Source organism: Balaenoptera musculus, chromosome 15 (genome assembly GCF_009873245.2).
Source record: "Balaenoptera musculus isolate JJ_BM4_2016_0621 chromosome 15, mBalMus1.pri.v3, whole genome shotgun sequence".
Classification (NCBI taxonomy): Eukaryota; Metazoa; Chordata; class Mammalia; order Artiodactyla; family Balaenopteridae; genus Balaenoptera; species Balaenoptera musculus.
Genome location: NC_045799.1, coordinates 11,602,597 through 11,627,980, shown reverse-complemented (window position 1 = coordinate 11,627,980; position 25,384 = coordinate 11,602,597). Strand labels below are relative to the sequence as shown.

General features: G+C 42.7%; 1 protein-coding gene across 5 annotated transcripts in view; it reads left to right on the top strand.

Annotated features, from left to right (window-relative positions):
• The first annotated feature begins 5,691 nt into the window (after positions 1-5,691).
• SLC9A8 (solute carrier family 9 member A8) overlaps positions 5,692-25,384 on the top strand; it is a 72,444-nt gene continuing 52,751 nt past the window's right edge. For 3 of the 5 annotated variants that reach the window (XM_036825162.1, XM_036825160.1, XM_036825164.1), the window contains exons 1-3: positions 6,226-6,374; positions 7,681-7,859; positions 13,519-13,599. In XM_036825162.1, the coding sequence (XP_036681057.1) occupies positions 6,340-6,374; positions 7,681-7,859; positions 13,519-13,599 (295 nt within the window). In that variant the 5' untranslated portion in view covers positions 6,226-6,339. Of the gene's footprint in view, positions 5,780-6,225; positions 6,375-7,680; positions 7,860-13,518; positions 13,600-25,384 lie in introns of those variants that run through there. The other 2 variants (XM_036825163.1, XM_036825161.1) reach the window with 2 other exon arrangements.

Here is a 25,384-nt window from a genome sequence, read left to right as displayed (position 1 = left end):
AATTCAGATTCTAAGGCCCCATGCCCGCGATCCAGTAGGTCTGTGATAGGACTGGAATCTGTACTTTTTCACAAAATCTCTCAGGAGTACCTACTGTACCTGACTCCACTGAATTCTACAAGCCCAATTTTTTCATTTGTGCCTGGTAATTCTAGTGCCTATTACCTGCTAAGTGGCCAGAGCCAGATTAAAACATTAATGTCAACAGGCTTTAAAAATTATTCCCAACTCTCCCCCATGTGTAAATGAATATGACACAATGCTAAATGGTAACAAAAAATACAGGGAAAGCCAACACAGAACTTATTTTTCCATGGCATGGGAGGCAGAGTAATACCTCCCAAAGATGTCCACATGCTAATACCTGGACCCTGTAAATATATTATGTCACATGACAAGGGGCAATTAAGGTTGTTAATCAGTTAACCTGGAGATGGGGAGATCCTTCTGGGTGGGTTCAACGTAATCACAATGCTCCTTATAAAGGAAAGAAGGCAGGACAGTCAGAGTCAGAAATGAAGTGATGACCAAAGCAGAGGTTGGAGTGATGCCATTGCTGGCTTTGAAGATACAGGATGGGACCAAAAGCCATGGAATGTGGGCAGCCTCTAGAAGGTGGAAAAGGCAAGGAAACGCATTCTCCCCTAGAGCCTCCAAAAGAATGTAGCCCTGCTGACACCTTGAGTTTGGCCCCATGACACTTCTAACCTATAGAATTATAATAAATCTGTGTTGTTTTGGGAAAATTCCTTGCAATAAATCCCTTAATAAATATCTCCTATTGGTTCTGCTTCTCTGATTGAACCTTGACTAATAACCACTTGATGGTAACCACTTTGATTCCCGTTTTTAAAAAATATGAAATATCATATTTGTTCAAAAGTTTTCATTGGTACCTCTGTTTTGTTGACAGCTTCAGCATTTTCTAAACTCTGGGAACAACAGAATGATGATCAAGACTTCAAGTTTCCACATGTGTGGAATTGGGCTAACCAGTGTACCCCATAGGGTTATTAAAAGGATTAAATAAATTACTGAGCATAATGCACTTGGAATAATGTCTGGTACAAAGTGTTCAAAAAATGTTGGAAGAGATAAAGGACAGAAGAAAGGAGAGAGAGGGAGACAAGCTCCCTGCTTTCAAGGAGGTTATATCCTAGAGGGGGATATGGATGATAAACTCAGGAAGGAAGGAAAGGAAGGAGGGAGGGAAGAAGGGAAAAAATATCTGATAGTTATAAGTGTCTCAGAAACACTTACGTTTAAGACTAGACCAGGGGTTGGCGGCCCACGGCAGGCCAGATCCAGACTGCCACCTGTTTTCATATGGCCCGTGAGCTAAGAATGGTTTCTACATTTTTAAATGGTTGAAAAAACAAATAAAAAGAACACTGTGTGCCACGTGAAAATCATAAGAAATTCAAACTTCAGCATCCGCAGAGTTTTACTGGAGCACAGCCAGGCCTATTTAAATCTTCGATGGTTGCCTTCCCCCTGCAATGGCAGAGTTGAGTTGTTGCCACAGATCAGAATGCCCACAGAGCCTAAAATATTTACTGTCTGGCTCTTTGCGAAAAAAGTTTGCTGACCCCTGCTTTAGACTGAGTGGTCAGGGAGGGCCTCTCTGAGGAGGTGACATTTAAACTGAGACCTGAATGGCAGGAAAGAGGAAGATTAGGGGTAAGAGGGCAGAGAACAGAGAACCAAGGCAAAAGCTTTCTCTCTAATCTTACAACAGCCTTCCAAAGAGGGGCTCTGTCAAAACTATGATGGGGCCCTGAGGCTCTGAGGGTGCTGTGGTGTCCCAGGGTCAGAGCCCACAGGTCCTGAATCGGGGTAGAGAGCCAGAACTGCCTGGCACCAGAGCCTGTCCCTTCTCAGCCTGGCATGGCACATGAACCCAGGAACTGCATGTTGAAAGGCTTTATTTGCCTTGCTGGGGACAGTGACCGGGGAGTTTAGATTCGTTCCCAGGAATAGGTGAGAAGGGCTGGGATTGGCTCACAGTCCTGAGAGCAGGTGTTCTACGGCCCCCCTGTTGGCAGCAGGTCCAGGACAGGCACAAAGCCCAGATCTGGCCCTGATAGCAGGATCTGTGGCATGGCAAGGAGAACGGGACAGCCCTCGATGAATTCAGGGCCCTGCTTTCATCCTGACTGGCTCACAGCTTGTGGCCCAATGCAAGGAAGCCTACCTCCAGCCCAGGGGGGCCTGACTCCAGCCAGGTGGGGTTTTCTGAGGCTGGAAGAAGAGTGACAGTCTCAAGCTCTCAGTTAATAAATGTGGCTCAGAGAGAACCCAGTTCTCAATCCTTTATGGGCCAGTTCATTCCTGCCAGGCTCTGTGCTAATGGAGAAAATGTTAGTCCCATTTTAGAGCCAGAGAAATTAAGGCAGTGAGGAGCAACAGGGGGTACTGGTTAAAACCAAAGACTCTGTACCTGAATCCCAGACTCAGTATTTGCCAGCTGTGTGACTTCAGGCAAGTGGCTTGACTTCTCTGTGCTTCAGTTTACCACTGATGATAATCTCTGCCTGAAAGAAATGTAAAGAATTAAGGAAACAATAGCCCAGCACCACACCCACAGAGCCCATTCTCTCAGTTAGCTTTGACAACAGGCTTAGAGGTCTTGGCGTGGCAGAGGACTCTGGCTTTGAGCCAGACAGAGCTCTTCTCCTCGAGGGCCAAAATTTGACATCATCCTTGACTCCTCTCTTTCTTTTACGGGCGGGCCACAGTCCATCAGCAAATCCTGCCTTCAATACCCACCCACAGTCCAATCATTCCTACCATACCCATGGTATCAACTTAATCCAAAGTGCCGTCAGCTCTCGCCCAGATTATCGCAAAGGCCTCTTAGCTGGTCTGAGATCTTCCATCCTTGCCTCCGCCCCCAGCTCTCCACAGCACTCCTCTTTTCAAAACCCTTCTGTTTCCTAACACTTCTGGAGTTAACTAACAACTTTTTTTAAAAATTTTTATTGGAGTATAGTTGATTTACAATGTTGTGTTAGTTTCAGGTGTACAGCAAAGTGAATCAGTTATACATATACATATATCCACTTTTTTTTTTTTTAAGATTCTTTTCCCATATAAGCCATTACAGAGTATTGAGTAGAGTTCCCTGTGCTACACAGCAGGTTCTTATTAGTTATCTATTTTATATATAGTAGTGTGTATGTCAATTCCAGTCTCCCAATTTATCCCTCCCCCTCTCATCCCCTGGTCACTATAAGTTTGTCTTCTTCATCTGTGACTCTACTTCTGTTTTGTAAATAAGTACATTTGTACCCTTTTTTTAAGATTCCACGTAAAAGCGATATCGTATGATATTTGTTTTTCTGTGTCTGACTTACTTCACTCAGTATGACAATCTCTAGGTCCATCATGCTGCAAATGGCATTATTTTGTTCTTTTTTTATGGCTGAGTAATATTCCATCGTGTATATGTACCACATCTTCTTTATGCATTCCTCTGTCGATGGACATTTAGGTTGCTTCCATGTCCTGGCCACTGTAAACAGTGCTTCAGTGAACATTGGGGTGCATGTATCTTTTTGAATTATGGTTTTCTCTGGGTATATACCCAGGAGTGGGATTGCTGGGTCATAGGTAGTTTTATTTTTAGTTTTTTAAGGAACCTCCATACTGTTCTCCGCAGTGGCTGTGCTAATTTACATTCCTACCAACAGTGTAGGAGAGTTCCCTTTTTTCCGCACCCTCTCCAGCATTTACTGTTTATAGATTTTTTTGATGATGGCCATTCTGACTGATGTGAGGCGATACCTCATTGCAGTTTTGATTTGCAATTCTCTAATAATTAGTGATATTGAGCATATTTTCATGTGTTTTTTTTGGCCATCTGCATGTCTTCTTTGGAGAAATGTCTATTTAGATCTTCTGCCCATTCTTTATTTTATTTTATTTGTTTATTTTTGGCTGCATTGGGTCTTCGTTGCTGCCCACGGGCTTTCTCCAGTTGCCGCGAGCGGGGGCTACTTTTGGTTGCGGTGCGCGGGTCTCTCATGGCGGTGGCTTCTCTTGTTGCAGAGCTTGGGCTCTAGGCGCGTGGGCCTCAGTAGTTTGTGGCACGCGGGCTTAGTTGCTCCACGGCATGTGGGATCTTCCCAGACCAGGGCTCAAACCCGTGTCCCCTGCATTGGCAGGCAGATTCTCAACCACTGCGCCACCACGGAAGCCCTTCTGCCCATTTTTTATCTGCGTTATTTGTTTTTTTTGGTATTGAGCTGCATGAGCTGCATGAGATTAATCCCTTGTCGGTTGCTTCATTTGCAAATATTTTCTCCTATTCTGAGAATGAAATTAGAACACTCCCTAACACCATACACAAAAATAAACTCAAAATGGATTATTTATTCAAGGATCATTTTTTCTTGAGTACCTACTATATGCCAGATACTATTCCAGGCACTGGAGATAAAACAGAGAACAAGACTTCTGCATTCAGAAGTTTACATTCTCATGGGGAGAAGGACAATAAACGAATATATAAGTAAAACATGTACTATTAATATGTTCAGTGTTCTGGAGGGGAATAACAGAGGGAGGGGAAGAGGGCTTGGGTTTTAGACAAGGTGGTCAGAGAAGGTATAATGCACAAAAAAAGGGTAAACAAAAAGCCCGAAAGTGGGAAAGGTGGGAGCCAAGGGGCAACCTAGGAGCAGAGCATCCTTGACTAAGGGCTCAGCAAATACATGGGTGGAAGTGTTCCTGGTGTGTTTTAGGTACCCCGAGGAAGCCACTGTGACCATAGTGGAAAGTGTGCATGAGGAGAAGAGGGGATTGACCTCACGGGGGTAAGGGGACAGGGTTCAGTCTTGGAGATTCTCTAAGTTTTTTTTTTCCTCAGATTGAGATTGGAAGCCAGTGTACATTTTGAGCAGCGGCGTGACTGCAGTTCAAAAGGATCACTGAGGCCGATGTGTGGAAAAGCTTAAAGAACAATAGCAGAGTCAGAAAGAGGGTTTAAGCAGCTATCACAGCTGCTGAGATACGATGGTTTCCACTAGGAAGGGAGGTAGCAGCAGAGGTGGTGTCAAACCTAAAGGCCTCATAACAGAGTACCAGCTCTCCCGATGGGGTTCTTCCTACCCCTCCAAGCTCACCTTGTTCTTTCCTGTATCCCCAACCCCACAGACCACTGCTAAGCTCATATAGGCGTCTAATGAGTATTTGTTGAGGCAATGAACAAATTAATGAATGATCTATCCCTAGATCATCATCACCTATTTTAACGATAGGCATATGGTCAGAACTCAATAAATGTTTACAGACAGAATACCGCACGATTCTGCAAAACCCAGGTGGCTAGGCCTCTTCACAGCTGGGGAAAACAGACCGAGGAAGTATACTCCTGGGGTCCCTCTGCACAGCTTACGCTAGACGCTTCCTTTCCAATTTTACCATGGCGAATTCCTGGACACTGAGAAGAAAGAGCTTGCTTTCAGGGTGAGTCACAGGGACCTCACAGGAGTTTCCCCAAAAACGTCCCTACCCTGTGGAAGGGAAAAACCGGAACCTCGTAGGGCCGTAAGGTCAAAAGACTCAGGCCAGAGCGATGCTCGGAACGTTCTCGGAGGACCTCCCACCCTCGGGCCATAGAGACGAAAGGGCAGAAGTGCCGCCCTTGCGCAGCCGAGATCCCGCCCCCCGTTCCGCGCCTCCAGCGGAAGCCGGAAGCAAAAGCGGGCCCTGCTAGCCCCGCGGCTCGGTGGTCTCGGAGGCTCCGCAGGATTGGGGAGAAGATGGCGGAAGAGGAGTGAGTGGGCTTTTCCTGGGCGGCGGAGGCGGCAGGGCTGGGCCCCATCGGGTGACTGCGAGCACCTCAGGCCGCCCTCCGGCCCCAGAAGGCGGAGCTCCTTGTGCTGGTTGGTCAGGACTGACCATGCCGGCGCCTGCGAGGAGGGCTGGAGGGACGGGCCTGGGCCGTGCAACCTCCTTGAGGTTGGACCCTCTGGCTAGGGATCGGCTGCCCAGCGTAGGTCTCGAAAGCCGTCTTGCGGAAACCGCAGGTCAAATTTCACTTTCCCAGTTTTCGCATCCGCTGATTACGCAGCGCTTCGCCGCCTCCAGAAAGTCCCCCAGCCGCACCCCTTACGTAGCCAGTCACCTCCTCCATTGTAACGACTATTTTTCACATCTGTTTCCTTCAGTGAGTTTCATTTATTCGTTAGCTGGTGGCCATCTACTCTATTTCAGGCCCTGGTCACATGGTAGTGAAGGAGGCCGACCAGGAGCCGCTCTCAGGGAGCTTCCATTCTAGTGGAAAAAGAAGACCATAAATAGACGAGATGATTTCATTGCTCTGGAGGAAGCGGAATGGTGTTGGCGTGTGGGAGGCTTCTCGGGAAGAGGTGACGTGCCACATGAAACCTTAGTGACCAGAAGGAGGGATAGGAGAGGAAAGAGCAGGTGCAAAACGCCAGGAGCAAGAAAGAGCCTAGTGCCTTTTTGAGGGACAGAAAGAATGGCAGGATGGCTGGAGTGTGGAGAGCAAGGGAGCTAACTGTACAAGATGAGATGAAGTGGGTGAAGGTGTCTCTGTCCTCCTGGTGCTGCTGGGGAAGGACCACTCTTAGTCCATCTACATACCTGCCAGGCACAGTCTGTTGCGTGTTATAGGTGCCCCATCTGTGTTTGTGGAATGAGTATGTGAAAATGAACAAGGAACCAACCCCATGGTTGAAATTTGACTTCCTCACCTGACAACTTTTCATGTATGTCTTTTGGCCTGGCGGTCATTTCATTTGGTCACATTACTTATTGAGCATCTTCTCTGTCCCAGACACTAAATAGGGCCTCAGCAGTACAAAGCAAAAGAGGTGGTATGACTCAGTGATTTCAAGTTTGGACTCAAAGCTTGATTCTGCCACTGACTGATATTCGCCAAGTTATGCAACCTCTCCGAGCTTGTTATTCATGGGTAAAAAAGAGAAAGTAGTAGTGTCCACCTCAGGCTTATTATGCCTATTAAATGAGAGTTGGTATGTTACCTGGTTCCTGGATTGAAGCAGTACTCAAAAAAACATTAGCTGTTATAATCACAGTTACAATGATCATTATGTCAATATCATGCTAGTTTACAGTCCCAACACAGTGTGAGGAGATAGTGTGAGGAACACAGCAGTAGCGTGGAGGAGGGTATTACAGAGGGGATTACATTTGGGCCTTTTGAACTCAGAGAAGGTTTTTGTAAAGTAGGGTAGAGCATTCCAACCAGATCAACAACTGGGCAAATTCAGTGGCTTCTTCAACTTGCAGATACCATCCAAGGAAAAGAACGTAAACTGGAGAAATAAGGCACTTAGTAAATAATGTTGGACCTTGGAATATGATGAGACTCCAGTTTGCCTCCCTTTAAATCCCCCATTAAGTGCCAAAGAGCAGGCAGCATTTGATTCTACACCGGTCCTGATTTCCCCTTGTCCCTGTCCTCTAAGTGTTTGTGTTCAGAGTACCTGAGGCCACTGGTACCCTCGTGCTGCAGCAGGCAGGAATCTTCCTAATCAGTTTCTCTCCGAGGCCTGCCTCTTGGTTGCAAGAGTTGTGAATCCCATAAAGCTCTGTGCCAAAGTTCTCTTGTCTGGTTTGTGCGTGTGTTGATAATTCAGGGCCCTTTTTCCTTTGTCTAATTCCGCTGCTTTTTATGTTCTCCAACAGGTTCCCCAATACAACTCATGAAGGTTTCAACGTCACCCTTCACACCACCCTGGTGGTCACTACGAAACTGGTGCGCCCGACCCCTGCCAAGCCCATCCTCCCGGTGCAGACGGGGGAGCAGGCCCAGCAGGAGGAGCAGTCGAGCGGCATGACCATTTTCTTCAGCCTCCTCGTCCTAGGTGAACGCGGGTCCGCGGTGAATGCGTGCGGAAACGCCGTCATCTGGCACTTTGAGTGTCTGTGTGTGCTCTCTGTATGGTTAACCCCGTGTCAGCCCCTGTTGACTTTGTCAAGTCTCCCTCCTGTTTGGTTTGCACTTCAAACGCTGAGGGTCAGCAATCAGTCGGTTCATAACATCATAACAGGGCGCTCCTTTTTCTTTATAAAATCATTGGGCTGAGCAATTCTGAAGAGCCCTTTATATATCTTAGACATCCTTTGAAAGGAAGAAGTAAAGAATTCTTGCTCTAGAGAGAACCTTGAACATCTAGTTTAGTGTATTTCAGACTCTGCTCATGAGAGTCTGTGTGTGTGTTTGTGTGTTTCTGTGTAGGTGGTGGTGGGAGCAGGAGGTGGGTTGGGGCGTGAAATGGAAGAGCTCCAGCTTTCTGACCAGAGCAGCATTTTGTCCCTTGTACCCATTAGGCCTCCACGTAAAATTTTACTTAGTGAAGAGGTTTGCTGTGAGTAAAAGATGAGACACCCTTGCCCTAGAACCCTGTTTTCCTTAACTTCTATCATTCCCATTTACAAATGGTCATGACTTTTGCCATATCTGTGTACCACCTGTGCTGTTATTTACCTATATAATGTTTTTCTTTAAACAGATTCACTCTCTCAAACTGAAAATCTCATTTTATTCAATCTTCCTCCTTTAACAGGTGAAGAAATTTAGGCCCAGAGAGGTTAAGTTATTGACAGACCTGGTTTGGGGGAGACTAGAGGCTAATATCCAGGTTGCCAGACATCGGTCAAGAAGTTTAGATAAAAGGCAATAACTTAGCTGCCTCCCAGAGACTATGGACGGTAGATACCTGTTTTAGACCAGAAGACCCAGTTGAAACTACACAACCACTTTGGATCAGCTAAGGAAGAAATAGCTTCAAATATGACCCTCCAAACTCTTGTTTGAAGAGTGAAGTTAGAAGGTTTACATTTTCTGCTTCTCTTTAATGATACTGAGTCATATTTCTGATTAGATCTTTTCAGAAGAAAGGAAAGTACAAAAAAATGGAAAAGTGCAGAGTATTTCCATAGCCATAATAGATGGCTATTAGGACTGTTTTTTTGAGGAAAAGTGTAACTTCTTTCACATTTCTATTCAGACTCTGTTAATTAAATAATTTTAATAAGATACTAATTTTATTTAAAATCCCAGGACTCATCCTTGTCTTTCATAGTTTTTAAAAAACTTCTAAGTTGTATACTGAAAAAGTACACAAACCACAAGTGTACAATGTCCATTTAGATTTGATATGCCCAAATAATTTTTTACTCTTTCAGCGTAATTGAATTCTATTTCTTGGGGATTACTTTAACAATCAAGGAATCTTGTTTTCTTTTCTTTTCTCTTCCTTTTGTTACAGTAGTTGAATACAGAGAAGAAAAGCAGTTCTTTCCTTGATCAAGAAGTCTTTAGTACCTGAATCCTTAAACCTGAAAGAGTATTATTAGTCTATTTACATTGTTGTCAGCATGATATGTTAGGGAATACAAAAGGCAAGCCTTGGGGAAAAAAACTTCTGTTTTGTAATCACTTTTTTCACAGGGGGGTGAAAAAGATAAGACTTTCAAAGTAACTTTCAGGGTGTGGAGCGTCTAGGATTAGCTTGTGCTTGAGATCACAAAACAGGTTTTTATAATGTGCTTTTTAATCCAGACAGAATCCTGCCCACTTTTGGCCTCTTTGAGGCCAAAAAGGGCTGAACTGTATTTAGTAGTGCTGCATATTTCTATTGGATTGTCTTCTCTTCAAACAGATCATAAACCTACACTTTAGAGTCATACTGATGTCAGATGGTTTCTGTTTTCACCTAATCAGTTGATGAGTTGGTATCTCCACTTTTTATGTGTAGGTCAGCATGCATTAGCAGAGTGGAATGCTTTCTAAGTAAATTTGAAGGCATTTTTTTCCTCTGTTCTTGTATATCAACAAATTATTAAGTATCTTGTATATTTATTTGTGATTATATGTCCAAACAGTGTAAATCTGATAAAGAAAAAAAAAAGGCTGTTAATAGGTAACTTGCCAGTTCACTAAATATTCACTAGGGAATTGAGGGAAATAGTCCATAGATTATTCTAGACTTCAGGAACTCATAACCTGGAACGGATTTAACCACTTTTGTTTACTATTTTAGTCAAGTCAAATGAAATTGTAACTTTTGTGTGGAAAGGATGCCAAAACTCTTGTTACTTTTGACTTTTAGAAGCTTGAAATCCGTTGACTTACACTTAACCCTTGCTGATCTTTGACTCCACAGAGACAATAGTGAGTCATTATTATTGACTTAGAGTTAACTATTAGCATCATTTGACACATTTTATGGGCCATTAAATTTAATGGAGTTGTTAAAATTGACATGCCTATGTTTCAATATATTTTCTGTAATTAAAACTTCAGGCATGAAAAATTGGAAACACATTAACTTGTGTTACTCATACCCTCCGTATGACACAGAAGTTTTTGTCCCTTCTTGCTCTGTTTTTTCCCAAGTGTACTTGAAAACATGCACTTGTATGTGTATATATACATGTGTACATTCGTAAGCACATACACACTAACAGGCACATATAGTTTGGAGTTTGTTTTAATATAAGTGGGGTCCTATAACTTGCCTTTTCATCTCACAGAATGTCTTGGAGCTCTTTCCATGTTAGTCTTTTTGTGTCTACCTCATTCTTTTTTTAAGAAAAAGGATGTGTATGTGGTAAAATAAACATAACATAAAATTTACCATTTCAAAGTGCACAATTTAGTGGCATTTAGTACATTCACAGTACTGGGCAACCATCACCATTATCTAGTTCTAGAATATTTTCATCACCCCAAAAGGAAACCCAGTTCCTATTAAAAGCAGTCCCTCCCCATTCCGTCCCCTCAGTCTCTGGTAAACACTTTTCTGCTGTCTCTAGGAATTTGCCTACTCAGAATATCTCATGCAATTGGAACCATACAATATGTGGCCTTTTATGTCTGGCTTCTTTCACTTGGCATAATGTCTTCAAGCTTCATCCATGTTGTGGCATGTGTCAGAATTCCCTTCCTTTTTTATGGCCGAATAATATTCCACATTATATTTATCCATTCATCACTTGATGGGCATTTGGGTTGTTTCCACCTTTTGGCTATTGTGAATAGTGCTGCTATGAACATTTTTGTACAGGTTTTTATGTGGGCATATGTTTTTATTTCTCTTGGGTACATACTTAGGAGTGGAATTGCTGGGTTAAGTGGTTACTGTATGTGTAACTTTCTCAGGAACTGCCAAACTTTTCCACAGAGGCTGCACCATTTTACATTCCCACCAGCAATGCACAAGGATTCCAGTTTCTCTCCATCCTTGTCAACACTTGTTACATTGATTATAGCCATCCTAGTGGGTATGAAGTTTTATCTCATTGTGGTTTTGATTTGCATTTTTCTAATGATTAATGCTGATGAGCATCTTTTCATGTGCTTATTGGCCATTTGCATCTCTTTAGAGAAATGTCAGTTTAAGTCTTTTGCCCATTTTAAAATTGTGTTGTCTTTTTGTTGTTGAGTTGTCAGAGTTCTATATATACTCTGGACACTAGACCTTTATCAGACATATGACTTAAAAATATTTTCTCCAATTCTATGGGTTGTCTTTGCAGATCTCCTTCTTTTTATAGCTGAAGACCATTCCCTGGCATTGATCATTCTTATATGTAGCTCTCTCCATTGATAGAGTTTTCTCTTTTGCTCTTAAAGCTGCAAATTGTGTGATTTATGAGAATAAACTGTAAACTTTTTTCATCCAGCTTGGTGCAAAGAAAGCAGAAACTGATTCCACTCCTTAGATCAATTTTCTGTCTACTTATGTGCTTACCTGCCTGCCTTTTTAGGCAATAGGTGTTCTCATTGTTTTCATGTACTAATGCATTGGAACTTTTTTCTTGCTCTTAGTATTTAATGTAGGATTTTTCTAACTAGGCTAAATATTTATAATAAAATAACACCACAGATTGATAGCTTAGAGCACAGAATGAAAGGACGACAAAATTTCTGTATTTACAGCTGTTTCCTTTCTCTGGCCACCTGGTGCTTCTTGGTGGGACTAAAGATAATCTAATTTGTCAGTGTGGGCTCTGAGGGTGGCCAGTTCACAGCCGTGCAGATTGTTTAAACATTTCCTTTTACAAAAAAAAAAGGCAACACATTTATTTTTAGTACTATCAAGGTAATACTTTGATTGATGAGATGGCATACCACCTAGGTGCCTAGTAAGAGAAAAAGACATGCATACTAACATTTGGGTCTTGAAATTACATTTAGGAGTTATTTATGCAAAAGTGTGCGGTTTTTTTTTGGTTCAGAAATATGTATTCCTTTCAAATAGTTTTACATCTTTTTGTTTCTTTTCTTTCATGACAACGCCCCTGTGAGGAAAGTCAGATGTTATTCATATTTTGCTGGTTGAGGAATGAAGGCTGCAGGGAGGGAGGTGGTGGGTGCCCAGGATTAAGGGCACAGGGTTGGAATTAAGCTCAACCCTGCCGCGCCTACCAGCGGTGGGACCTCTGTAAGCCTCGGCTTTTATCTTTAATCAAAGGAGGTAGTGGTGATAACAGTTCATTCAGAGGGGGTGTTGAGGGTCAAATGAGACAGCATTTGGGAAGTGCTCGGGGCAGTGCCTGGCTCATGGGAAGCCCTCAACCAGTGGGAGCCCCAGTACCCATCTGGGGAGCAAGCACCCCATCTTCAGGTCTCTGATGCTCTTATCACCAAACCAATATTACCTTTGTTCTGTTTTTTAAAAACACCCTCACTTCCTTCTGCCTTAAAAGAGATCGTGTGGTGGCAAGATACTTTGTGTCAACATATATTCTGTTGCAGCTCTAGTTGCATAAAAGTGATTGATTTCATTGACTTCCTCCTCACCACTGAGGATCATTTCTCAGAATCAGGGAAATTTGAATAATTTTAAATGGTTGTATAAGGTTTACAGCTTAGAATAGAGGTGGATGTCTGTTGCTCTTTCAACAACTGGAAAACAAACTAGTTCAGGCATGTAAAGAAATATGGAGAAAATGTAATGAACACCATGCATCTACCTCCAGGTTAAGAAATAAGAAATTGAAAATACAGCTGAAGTTTACTGTGTCATTGTCAGTTGTCCATTTCCCTGACAGCCTCCTAGAAATAACCCCTGCCTTGGACTTGGTGTTTATCATTCAAAGTTGGGCTGTTTTCTAGGGACAGGACAGGAATAAAGACGCAGACGTAGAGAATGGACTTGAGGACATGGGGAGGGGGAAAGGTAAGCTGGGGCGAAGTGAAAGAGTGTCATGGACTTATATATACTACCAAATGTAAAATAGATAGCTAGTGGGAAGCAGCTGCATAGCATAGGAAGATCAGCTCCGTGCTTTGTGACCACCTAGAGGGGTGGGTTAGGGAGAGTGGGAGGGAGACGCACGAGGGAGGAGATATGGGGATATATGTATACGTATAGCTGATTCACTTTGTTGTAAAGCAGAAACTAACACACCATTGTAAAGCAATTATACTCCAACAAAGATGTTAAAAAACTAATAAATAAAATAAAAAAACAAAGTTGGGCTGTTTTAACAATGTCTTATTTTTTCCCACAGCTATCTGCATCATATTGGTGCATCTACTGATCCGATACAGATTACATTTCCTGCCAGAGAGCGTTGCTGTTGTCTCTTTAGGTAAGTGCTTATTGATGATCCTATAATAAAAGCACTAACTATACCACTTTTTGAGTGCCTCCAAAGTGCTAGGAACCACAAGAGATGTGGTGTATACCTGAGCTCATTTCATTGTCACTGCAAGCTGCCATGAGGATGTTATGATCCCATTTTACAGATGAGGACACTGGGGGCTCAGAGAGGGGTGATGACCTCCTAAAGGTCACATAGAAGCCCCTCTATCCAACTTGAGAGCCCTTTCTACTTCTAGAACCACCCTCAGGGCACATCCAAGGCTTTTATCCGTTTATTATATTGTAGTTACTTTATTTCTAGTTTCAAGTTGCCTACCAATGATATTTATTTTTTTCTTATCACCACTGCTTTATAAGTTAATTTTATATATAAAATTATATATACTTTATAAGTTTTCTTTGCCTTGTAGATCTGGTTTAGTATATTTAGAAATTCTTTCCCAATATAGCAATGGTTTAGGTTAGCTTTGTAAATGAACATTCACACTGTTCATTCTAAGGTCTACTACTAGGCTGTGCTGTCACTCGACTAAGGCGAATAATTGACAGTTAATTCATAGAATCACTGAATTTTAAAGCCGGAAGAGGCTCTCACTTTAAGGTTTAGGATGGAGGAATGGCTCACTTTAATGTCAGTCAGATCTAAGGTCTTCAGAGAGCATTCCATTCTACCTCACTTACATGTCCCTCTTTTGTTTCCTGTGGCAATTAACTGTTAAGATAATTAGGCTCTATTTAGAATGTATGAATCACTGTAATCACAGTTGACCTCACATGTAAGTTCATTGAAGTGGTTAATGAAGCAGGGACCTTACTTTTCAGTAAGTATTAAAATCCACATCGGTGGGGAAGCTTAAGGGATAGTAAATAGGGTTTCACTAAGGTCAGCCAAAGCTTTCATCAGCTTATTATATTGTAGTTACTTTTACTAGTTTCCACTTGCCTACTGATGATATTTAATTTTCCTTATCACCACTGGTGCTTTATAAGTTAATTTTCTTTGCCTTAGATCTGGCTTAGTGTAGTATTTAGTATTTTTCACAGTATAGCAATGGTTAGGTTAGCTTTAGAAATGAATGATCAGACTCTGTTCATTCTCCTTCCCCTATCAGTACCAGCATTCCTACTACTCTGTTTCAACCCCTCCTATATTTTCCCTGGACTTCACAGTACTACTAAGTGCCAGGTTCTGGCCTATGAGCTTTCACATTGCCATCTCATTTGAGTCCCGTAACCCCCAGGTGATGCCATATTTTAAGGAAGATGTACCACTGGATAATTTTGATCTTCAGTAAAGAGTTAGAAATCAATTTTACTCAGAGTTCCTGCTCTCTGTTGAGCAGGCTCTTCAGCTACACATCCTGGCAGATTCTAACAAACTTAGTTAACAAGAGGCTTAGAGCTCTAAGAAGAGGAGGATCATTTGTTAACATTCCTTTCCTGATATTAGGCACCTCGAAAATAACCTATATAGCTAATACCTATTATTCTGGGGCATTCAGTAAAGACTTAAAAAGCCACTGCAAGGAAGTTACAGTTTTGTGGTCAGTTTACATAGTTTCTTAGGAATAAGACCTATAGTTGGTGTGTATTTAGGTATTGTGCACATGGAAATTTAAGTGGTGGTTCATTTGGTTTGGAATGTCAGGTTCCTCACTATCTCTTGAATGTTTCAGTAACTGCGGGTCACTGAACACCAGTGCTTGTACAAGGACTTACAGCGACATTGTTGTATGCCTACCTAAGAGCCATTTCCCCCTCCATGAAAACAGAACCCTCGCTTTGACCTGGTGTCTTGCCACAGTGTGCTCAAGGAAGGTGGGCCCCTCCTCCAGGTCAAGATTGGTTTTTGCCATCGTGATAATTGTTTCAAAGGGGTGGAGGCAGCAGGCAGTGTGAAACCCAGGTCTGGCCAGTGAGACCAAGGGGAAGTTGCTGGGGTGAGGAGTTTTGGAAACATTTTTCCTCTCTGATAAAAAGAGAAATTTCCCCTTCCTTTGATGCTGTTGTATGAGGATGTGATGCCAGGAGCACTGGTAGCCATCTTGCAATCACTGTGGCTCAAAGACAAAAGCCAGAATGCTGAGGCTTGCCAAGGGGACAGATGGGAAGCCCAGATTCTTGACTGCACTGTTGTTTTGTAGAATTGATAGCCCTGAAACTACCTATCTCAGAGCTGCCTGTTACATGAGATAATAAACATCCATTGTTTAAGCCGTTTTTAGTCAGGTGTTGTTTTACTTGCAGAGGAAAACATCTTAACTGATATAGGACTCTTTCCATTCAATGGACAAAATCAATTCAAAATGATTCAAAGAAAACAGATATTGGTGCGGGTGGAGTTGCACACCCATTGGCTCATGGCACCAAAAAAGCTACAGGTGGTGCCAGCTTCAGACTTCGCTGGATCAAGTCTCCTGGACTCAGTTTTTCTCCATTCTCAACAGTGCTTCCCTTTGTTTTGGCTTCACTCTCAGGCGGGCTCTCTCCACATGGTAAGACTTGACAGCTTCAGGCTTACTCTCCTTACAGTAGCAGTCACGGTGGGAAAGGTGGCCTCCTCTTCTTCCTGGTTCCACCAGAAGTTGTAGGATGAAGTCTGACCAAATGGCCACCCCAGAACTGGACATAGAGTGGAGCAATGCTGGGGGTCAGCAAAGGCTGTCGGTCCACAAGGTTTCTTTCTTCGCTGATGTTGCACAAATAACTGTAGCCTATACAGCTAGGGCTTGGGAGTGGGTGATGGAAAATCAGTCTTGCTTTCAGTACTTATTTGCTAACTCAGGTGATTGGAATACTAAGAGCACTTCTAGGGAGAGTACTGGGGTCCAGAATGGATTTTTTGTTATATTAGAGGACACTTGGTTAGAATTTAGAAACGCTGACAAAGCTATCAAAGTAGTTCTGTATTTCATAAAGCTATGTAAATGGAAGGAAAACTTTTTTCTCCTACTGGAGTGAAGTGTAACAAAATATTGAGATATCCACCGTTTCAAGAATTTCCAACTTTTGTGCCAAAAAAGAATCTAGATGAAGCTGCCAGAGAAAATGGGGTTTTCATTCTTTCAGGGGTAAGTTTTCCTAGCCTACTTTTTCTAACCAGAAGTTACTTTTTAGTCCACAGTCATTTAGAGATACTGTTGGCCTTTTGTGTTAAGCATTCAGAGTTCCTAAGAAATCGTAGGTATAGAAGAGCACTATCTGTACTCAAAAAGCACATTTCCGCGCTTCTGTTTTACTGTATTTTCAAATGAATCGAGACTTTTTTCATTCTTTATAAAAACATAGTATCAACATGAAGTTCTAAAGCTATTTCCTTGGCCCTTGTTCAAAGCTTTCAGATACTTTCTATACTTAGGGAATTCTGTAGTTCGGGCCTTTTAAAAATATGTATATATATTTTTTCACACTTAGCTATAAAGAAGAAAAACCCTTTTCATTGACAACCAGCTCTTTTTATCATGCTTCCTTCTCTTCCAAACCATGTGTAGATGCACATATGTCCATCAGATGACTTGACTTGGTTTGAGTTTGAATCATTTTTTGTGTTCTTCACTTTTTACTGTTCTTGCCACGTATTAGTAAAGTTCACATATTTATTTTTATTGGCCATATAGTGCTGATTCACTGTTCATATATTTTGGGCTGAAATTGGTAAGGAGTGAAAATGAAATAGTTGTACTGCCTACTGTCCTCTGTTGTATATAGCAAAAATAGGAATAAATTTTTTTTTCATAGTCATACTTTATCGTAGAGTGAGGAAAGGCCTGAATGGGGTTAAGAATGGAATTTGACTACAAATGCCAGGGTTTAGCCTGAATACTGCTGATAGTTAGAAAAACCGTATTTTAACTTGGATTTGATTGAATCATTGAATAAATAGGAATACACAAATGTGCTTCCTTGTCATAACCTGCTTAACTATGTTTGTGCTTTTAGTTATATTAACTCCTTGTTTTGACTAAAGGATTGAAATTTTTTTTTTTAAGAGTAGGGCTCTTTTTGTCAATGGGGGTTTTGAGTGGAAGACAATGAAAAAAAAATCACTCAGTTCCTGAGTTGTTGACTGAAGGTAATTCTGGAAAAAAGCATATATAGTGATTATATTCTAATTGTACTTAAGTTCTAAAAACGGTTTTTTTAGAGAAAACTTAAAGCAAGAATCCTGACTGTAACTAACAGCTTTCCTGACGTTTTAGACTGTGAGAGTCCAATTGTGATGCAGCTTGAGCTGTCCCACGGGTATCTCTCCCTGAATCTCAGGTACTTTGATTTTTATTAGAGAAGAAACAGGCATTCATTTGTTGGCATTAGAGTAGCTGTCTCAGAGGTAGAGGCCAAAATTAGTTGTCACATTGACAAAATGATCACATTAGACTCTAAGGATTTTCCGGGCTGTCGCATTCCAAGGAAGAGTGCTAGCGCAGACTTTTAGCCTCTGTGTTTCTGGAAACATGGCTCAGAGGTGACAATTTATTCTTGGAACGTCTTATTGCTCTTTAGCTGCCATTAGCTAAATGTGTGCTCTGTGTGTAATAGTGCATGCTTTTGCCTGGAGTCTTGCTCTGATTCTCCTTAGTTTTATGGTCATCTGCTCTTGGCTCAGCATTTTTTCATCTTAAAGTTGTATTTTATACTTAAATCTTTTAGCTATGTCAGAATAGTGAAGTAGTCTAAACTTTCAAGGAAGAAAGGTTGTTAAAGGATTGCATTTGGAAACTTGCTACATCTGGGCTGATTTCTATAAATTTCCTCTTTCGCCACATAAATGTTCTCAACAGAATAGAAAGGAATAACATTCCACTGAAAAAGTAAGCCACTTAAAAACAAAATATATAAACAACATTTCCCCAGAAAACAGACAGACAGCTCTGAGGTCCTGATTCTCATCTTCCTGGCAGCTCTTCTGTCTTTCAGAATACTATCTTTGGAGTATCTATTTTAGTATAGGTAGCAGCATCAAGAACTGGAATTTCAAAATCACCTTATTATAGCATAAGTGATTCTATGATTATAGCTAACAAAACGTGCTAACAATATTTTAAAGTATTTTCAAAAAATCATTTGTGGTTAAAAACATATTACATAAGTAATTATATTCCTTTCTGCCCTATCGTGTAGTAGCAGGGCTGTCTCCTCATGGTAATCAGGGTTAGTCACCCCTGCCAACGTGGTAACCTGTTTCTAGGCCTGCTGGTCTGTTGGCACAAAGAGCCCAAAGTGACCAGGCGGCAGCCGTTGTAACTCTTACTATGTGAACTGTGGTGGAAATGTCCCCTTCTGGGAGCCAGGTTCTTTCAACCCACCGAGCCTAAAGTTTCAGGCTAAGGAAGCAGAAATCCTCCAAGCAGGAATCCCCACTCTTAAGTGAGTCCCTGAGAGTGATGGTGAGTGGTGTACCCATTGTGTGCTGTACCCATGCTTGCCTGTTGGGGATGTACCACCCTATAATGGCCACTGGTTTCAGGAGTATACCGCACCCTGGAGGAGCGCTCTGTTCCTCACATTATGTCACCTCCAAGCTGGTGCATCAGCTCCATTTTTTTTTTTTTTTTAATTTTTATTATTTATTTATTTTTGGCTGCGTTGGGTCTTCGTTGCTGCGCACGGGCTTTCTCTAGTTGCGGCGAGCGGGGGCTGCTCTTCATTGCAGCGCGCGGGCTTCTCATTGCGGTGGCTCCTCTTGTTGCGGAGCACGGGCTCTAGGATGCGCGGGCTCAGTTGCTCCGCAGCATGTGGGATCTTCCCGGACCAGGGCTCGAACCCGTGTCCCCTGCATTGGCAGGCGGATTCTTAACCACTGCGCCACCGGGGAAGCCCCTCAGCTCCATTTTTAAGAGGCCATTTACCACTCTGGCTGGCTGGCAGTTTCTGGATAGGACGGTGTGGTGTCCATGTCTCATGCCCACTTCTGCACCTCCTTTGCCATAAAGTGAGTCTCTTGGTTTGACATGTTGTTGACATATTGTTATGCAGTATCCCACTATGGTGGCTCAGACACTTATGGACCCTGCCTGGGATGGTGGTGCTAGCATACGTGTCAGCCTCAGTCAGAATGAATTGCTGCCCTTTCCAGGATGGAAGGGGTCTGATGTAATCGAGTTGCCATCATGCAGCTGGCTGGTCTTCTCAAGGGATGGTACCACACCAGGTGATGAGTGTTGATCTCTGTGGCTCTCCAGTCATACATTCAGCAGTGGCCATGGCTACAGAGCAGCCTTGGTGAGAGGGAGTTCATGCCGTAGGGGCCCTGCACAGCTTCCATGTCTGCCGTCATGGCTACTGTGCTCATGAGCCCATTGCATAGACACTGAAGTGGCCAATATCAGAGGCTGGCTGAGTGTTTCATGAACCACGCGTGGGTTTTTTTTTCTCCTCTGTCAGCTGGTCTTAAAGAGCTCCCCATGAGGCCGTATGTAGGAGCTGAGCTGAGAGAGAGATGTTGCTGTAACAGCTGAAGATGACATAGAGGTCTGGGCCACAGGTAAAGCATACTTGTGCCTTTTAGATCGGCACAAGTCTGATCGCTAATGTAACACTTCCATCTTAAAATGGATTGCTCCTGGGCCCACCCAGCCTGACAGTAGGTATGGCAACCCAACTTATGAAAGATGATTCTGGCCACCTGGGCACTTGACGTTCCATGCTCAGATGCTCTGTCTCTACCACGGCCCAATAGCATGCCAGGAGCTTTTTCGTGTTTTTCCCTTGGGAGTTTTTTGAGTGGTATATGTGTCTCTTCTGCAAATGGCACGACCTTGCTCCAGAGCCCTAGGGATCTATGCTGAGCGACCCTCCTGTTGGGGCTTGCTGGCCTCCCTTCCTACCAGATACTTCCAGTTCCATGGGGTCCGCCAGATCATATGGCGAAAACAGCAGAGCTGCTTGAACTGCAGCTAACTGTTTTGGGCCTCACTCAAAACCATCAGTCTCTCAAAATCCAATAAATGGGTTGAAGTGTTGAATAGTTTTCTCAAGTGTGGAATATATTGCCTCCAAAACCTGGAGAAGGCCTACCAAGCATTGTGCTTCTTTATTACGGTAGAAGGGGCAGACCTTTTCCGTTACTTGGAGGCAGTGTCTTGGTGTGCTTCAGACCACTTGACCCCTGAATACTTCCCAGATGGGCAGGCCCCTGAAACTCTATCCTCTGAAGCATACGTGTCTTACCAAGATGTCTCCTCGCCACTTCATGCTTGTCGCTATACATTAGCATGATGTCAGTAGTGGAGCAGTGTATTGTCCTGTGGAACGTCCATATGGTCTGTGTCCTTGGGGACTGTATTATGCAGGAAGCAGTAGTTAACCTAAGGCACTTGCCTCATTTGGGGCATCTGTGTAATCTTGAAATAACCTGGGAGCTCTGTATTCCAACGGGGTGGTAGGGACCACTTCTGCAGGCCTAGAAGGTCCACGGGAACCTGAGGGTTAAAGGTGCTCATGTGCATCTCCCTAGGCACCCCTATCCCATGTCTGAGCCCCACTTCTTCCTTATCAGGGCCCTGCTAGGAGAAGGCATAGGAAATTTATCATCTTGAGTTCAGCATTCTCTGAAGATCTGCCACTCGTGCGGTTAAGACCCGTGCCCAGTCTTCAACTCTAGAGGTCCTCCAGCTGCACGAGATGACGGTCTGTTTCACTGCTGCCAAGGAGGCCCTCTGACTCTCACCGTTTGCTTTAAGTTGGTGACTGTTCGGGCCTTTTGTTTTCTTTTTTCAGAGCATTGGTGGCACTCAGCAACAACCACAATTCCACTTTTCTTACAGTTATTATTTCCGTCATAACCTCTTTAACACCAGAGATACTGCATGAGCCCTTGCCTCCTCCACCAGTGTCCCGACCCAGTCTGCCACAAGTGAAAGTCTTAGCAGTGGCACTGCTACCCCCGGGGAGGGGCTAGCAGTATTTTACCTCCAGTGTTGGGATCCTCTTTGCCCGGAAGCTGCTGAGTGGTCCAACTCCAGAACCCCATCCTCGAGTTTGCTTCCTTTGACCACTCCACTCCTGGAACCAGTGGTCTTAGGTTGGCTCCCTAAAAGCAGAATCTGAGACAGGGGTTTGGGGACAGGTAATGTATTGAGGGGTGCTCTTCAAGAGCAAATCTGTAACGGAGGGAGTCAACAAGACCAGGGAAGGAGAAGGCCAAACGGTGGGTGTGATCTCAGGGTAGGCCTAGGCTAGCCTCAGTAGGAGGGCTCTGGGGCAAGAACGCCAAGCAGAGTCTGTCTCTCCTTAAACCAAGGGAGTGGGACTTCTGGACCCCCATCAGTTAGTCAGTGGCTATGAGCTGGTGTGGGGCGGGCACAGCTTCCATGATGAGGTGCCTCTCGGCGGCTAAGGGCAGTTTTCTGGAGAAGGGGACAGCCGTGAGTGCCTAGCAGCCAACACGCACAGCAGCTCACACAGATGGGCCCAGGGAAGGGGAGGGGGCGAGCCTCACAGCATCTACCACAGAAGGCAGCTGACGAGCTCTTTACAAAATTAAAAATGCCTGTACCCTTGACCCAGCAGCCCCTCTGTCAGGAGTTTTGTCTGTGGATACGCTCACACGTGTGGAATGATGTATTTACTCAGATGGCAATGGCAGTGATAGCAGAAGCCTGGAGAACACCTGAGCGCTCATTACAAGAGGACATATTGGATGGCACAGTGGAATACACTGCAGCCACTAAGAAAACAAAAAGTGTGAGGAAGCTCTTTATGTGTTGATATGGAATAGTTTCTAAGAGGTAGTGGTAAGTAAAAAAAAAAATTCAGTATAGTGTAAATACTGTATTACCATTTGTTTTAAAATTTACTTTATATGTACATGCATATGCATGTATATAATTTTAAACGTACAGACACTCTCAGCAGAAATGTACAGTATAACCAAGAAACTGGTAACGTTGGTGGTCTCCGGGAAAGAGAAAAAAAACAAGAATGGGACAGAGACTTAAGTTTTCACCACATACTCTCTTATACCTTTCAAATTTTGTACCATAGGCATCTGTTACATAATCAAGTAAAAAATAAAGTAATTCATTTTTTCACTTTTTTTTTTTTAAATTTATTTATTTTTGGCTGTGTTGGGTCTTCGTTGCTGTGCGAGGGCTTTCTCCAGTTGCGGCGAGCGGGGGCCGCTCTTCATCGCAGTGCGTGGGCCTCTCACTATTGCGGCCTCTCGTTGCGGAGCACAGGCTCCAGACGCTCAGGCTCAGTAGTTGTGGCTCACGGGCCTAGTTGCTCCGCGGCATGTGGGATCTTCCCAGACCAGGGCTCGAACCCGTATCCCCTGCATTGGCAGGCAGATTCTCAACCACTGCGCCACCAGGGAAGCCCGAGTAATTCATTTTTAAAACAATTCTGGATCTGCTATTTACTAGCTCAGTGATGCTTGTCCTTAGCCTCGGTTTCCTTACCTGTAAAATGCGGGCGACAAAGCCTTCACTTCTTAGGAGTGCAGATATTAAACAGGGCAATGCATAGAAATCACTTAGTATAATGCCTACCTGCTAAGTAATCAATAACTGTTAGCTGCTGCTATTAATATTATTATCATTTATATTATTATGGTTTATTACCTTGTAGGGTAATCGTGAGAATGAGCTTAAATAACGTATATTGTATACAGTAGCACAGTGCCTAGCACCATAGTGTGTGTGTGTGTGTTTCTTTTTAACACAATGCAAATTAATAAATGTGTGTGCATATACATATATACGTATATTTTTAAGGGAACTAGGATCATGTTCTACATACTGTTTTGTACTGATTGTTATACTTAATACATTTTAGGCACTTTCCTGTACTGTTCGTATTCAGGAATACTCGTATTTTACAGCGATAATGGTAGACCAGCAGTGCACCCTGGGAGTGGGAAGGGTGTTAGCAGTTCGTAGCAGTAGTGCAGTCTCCCTGTGTCTCCTCGTCCAGAGGTAGTAGACGGCACCCAGGAGCCAGCAGTCCACTGTCACTTGCTGGCCCTGAGCTGTCAGAAGAGGCTCTCTGAGCCTTCCTACCTGGAGCATTCTCTTGAGGAGTAAGAATGATTTAACCTGACAAATCCTGGGAGACGGGTCTCAGCAAATAATTATGAATTACTCCTGATCCTTTGAGTGAATCCAGTGGTATCCATAATGAGGTGTGTGTATGAAGATCCATAGGAGGCAAAAGGAAATATTAGAGCTTATGTTTCTATTTAATTTGAATCTCCTTTACAATCTCTGTTTTTTGTGTAATTTATTTTATTAATTTTTGGCTGTGCCGCACAGCTTGTGGGATCTTAGTTCCCCGACCAGGGATTGAACCTGGGCCCTCGGCAGTGAAAGTGTGGAGTCCTAACCACTGGACAGCCAAATCCCTGTGTTATTTTAAAATACATTAATGTAGTAGCACTTTTTTTATAATAATAAAATAAAAATTTGTAACTTGAAGGTGCATGGTCAAATTCTTTTTACTGATAGGAAGATACAAAATTGTATCTAGGGTATTATTTCCAGGGTGTCTGGTTGTATGGTATAAATTAATTTCTCCTGGACACTAGGTTGATTTGACCTAACTTTGAACCTCAATCTCAAAAGATAAAGGAGTTTGCCAATTTAATGTTGTACCATAGTTCAGTCCTAGGACATTTCAAAAGGATTCCTCATGTAATAGTAATAATAGTAATAGTAGTAATAATATCATATTGTATTTTACAAAGCTTTCTAATGCCTCATTAATAATAATATAGGAACAAGCTTAGGCAATAGAATAATCACTGATTCTCAAATGTAATTGCTTCATGTATATTAATTACAAAAGCATTGATCATAGTATTAAAGTTTTTGGTGTACATTTACAAAGGAAAAAGAAAGTTGAGGTTTAGTAGCACAGAAAAACACTAGCTTTAAAAATTAAATCTGAAATCATGAAAAAAGTTCCAGCTTCCCTAGTAATCAGGAATGATTACTGAGTGCAGATTGACTGTAAATGCAAATCGAAACCTTAAAGTACGATTTCTTGCCCCTCATACTGGCAGAAGTGTTAAAGTCTGATGATTTTCCAGGGTTGGTGAGGATGCTTTGGTGCAAGGGGTGTAAATCGGCACAGCCACTTTGGAGGACAGTTTGGCAATGTTTTCAGAGATAAAAATGCTCATGCCATTCACTGTCTCTGGATCTGCCCTAGGGAGACACTCTTACACAAAGAGGCACATACAAGCATGTTCACTGCAGCTGTTAATGGCAAACAGTTGGAGACAGCCATCATTGGGGGAACATTAAAAAGATAGTGACTTTTAAAAAAATTAAAATGGAGGGGAGGGATAAATTAGGAGGTTGGGATTAACACATACACACTACTATATATAAAATAGATAACCAACGAGGACCTACTGTATAGCATAGGGAACTATACTCAATATTTTATAATCTGTAAGGGAAAATAATCTGAAAAAAAAATATATATATATATATATGTTTACCTGAAACTAACATGACAGCGAAAATCAACTGTACTTCAATAAAATTTTTTAAACAGTAAAGCAGAATTTACATAACATAAACTTTATCATTTTAAAGTGTAGAATTCAGTGCTTTTTAGTGTATTTACAGGGTTGTGCAACTATCACCACTGTCTTAATTCCAGAACATTTTTATCACCTCAAAAAGATACTCTCTGCACATTAGCAGTCACTGCACATTTTCCCCCTCCCCTTTCCGCTGGCAACCACTAACCTACCTCCTGTCTCTAGATTTGTCTGTTCTGGACATTTCATATGAATGGAACCATACGATCTGGCCTTTCGG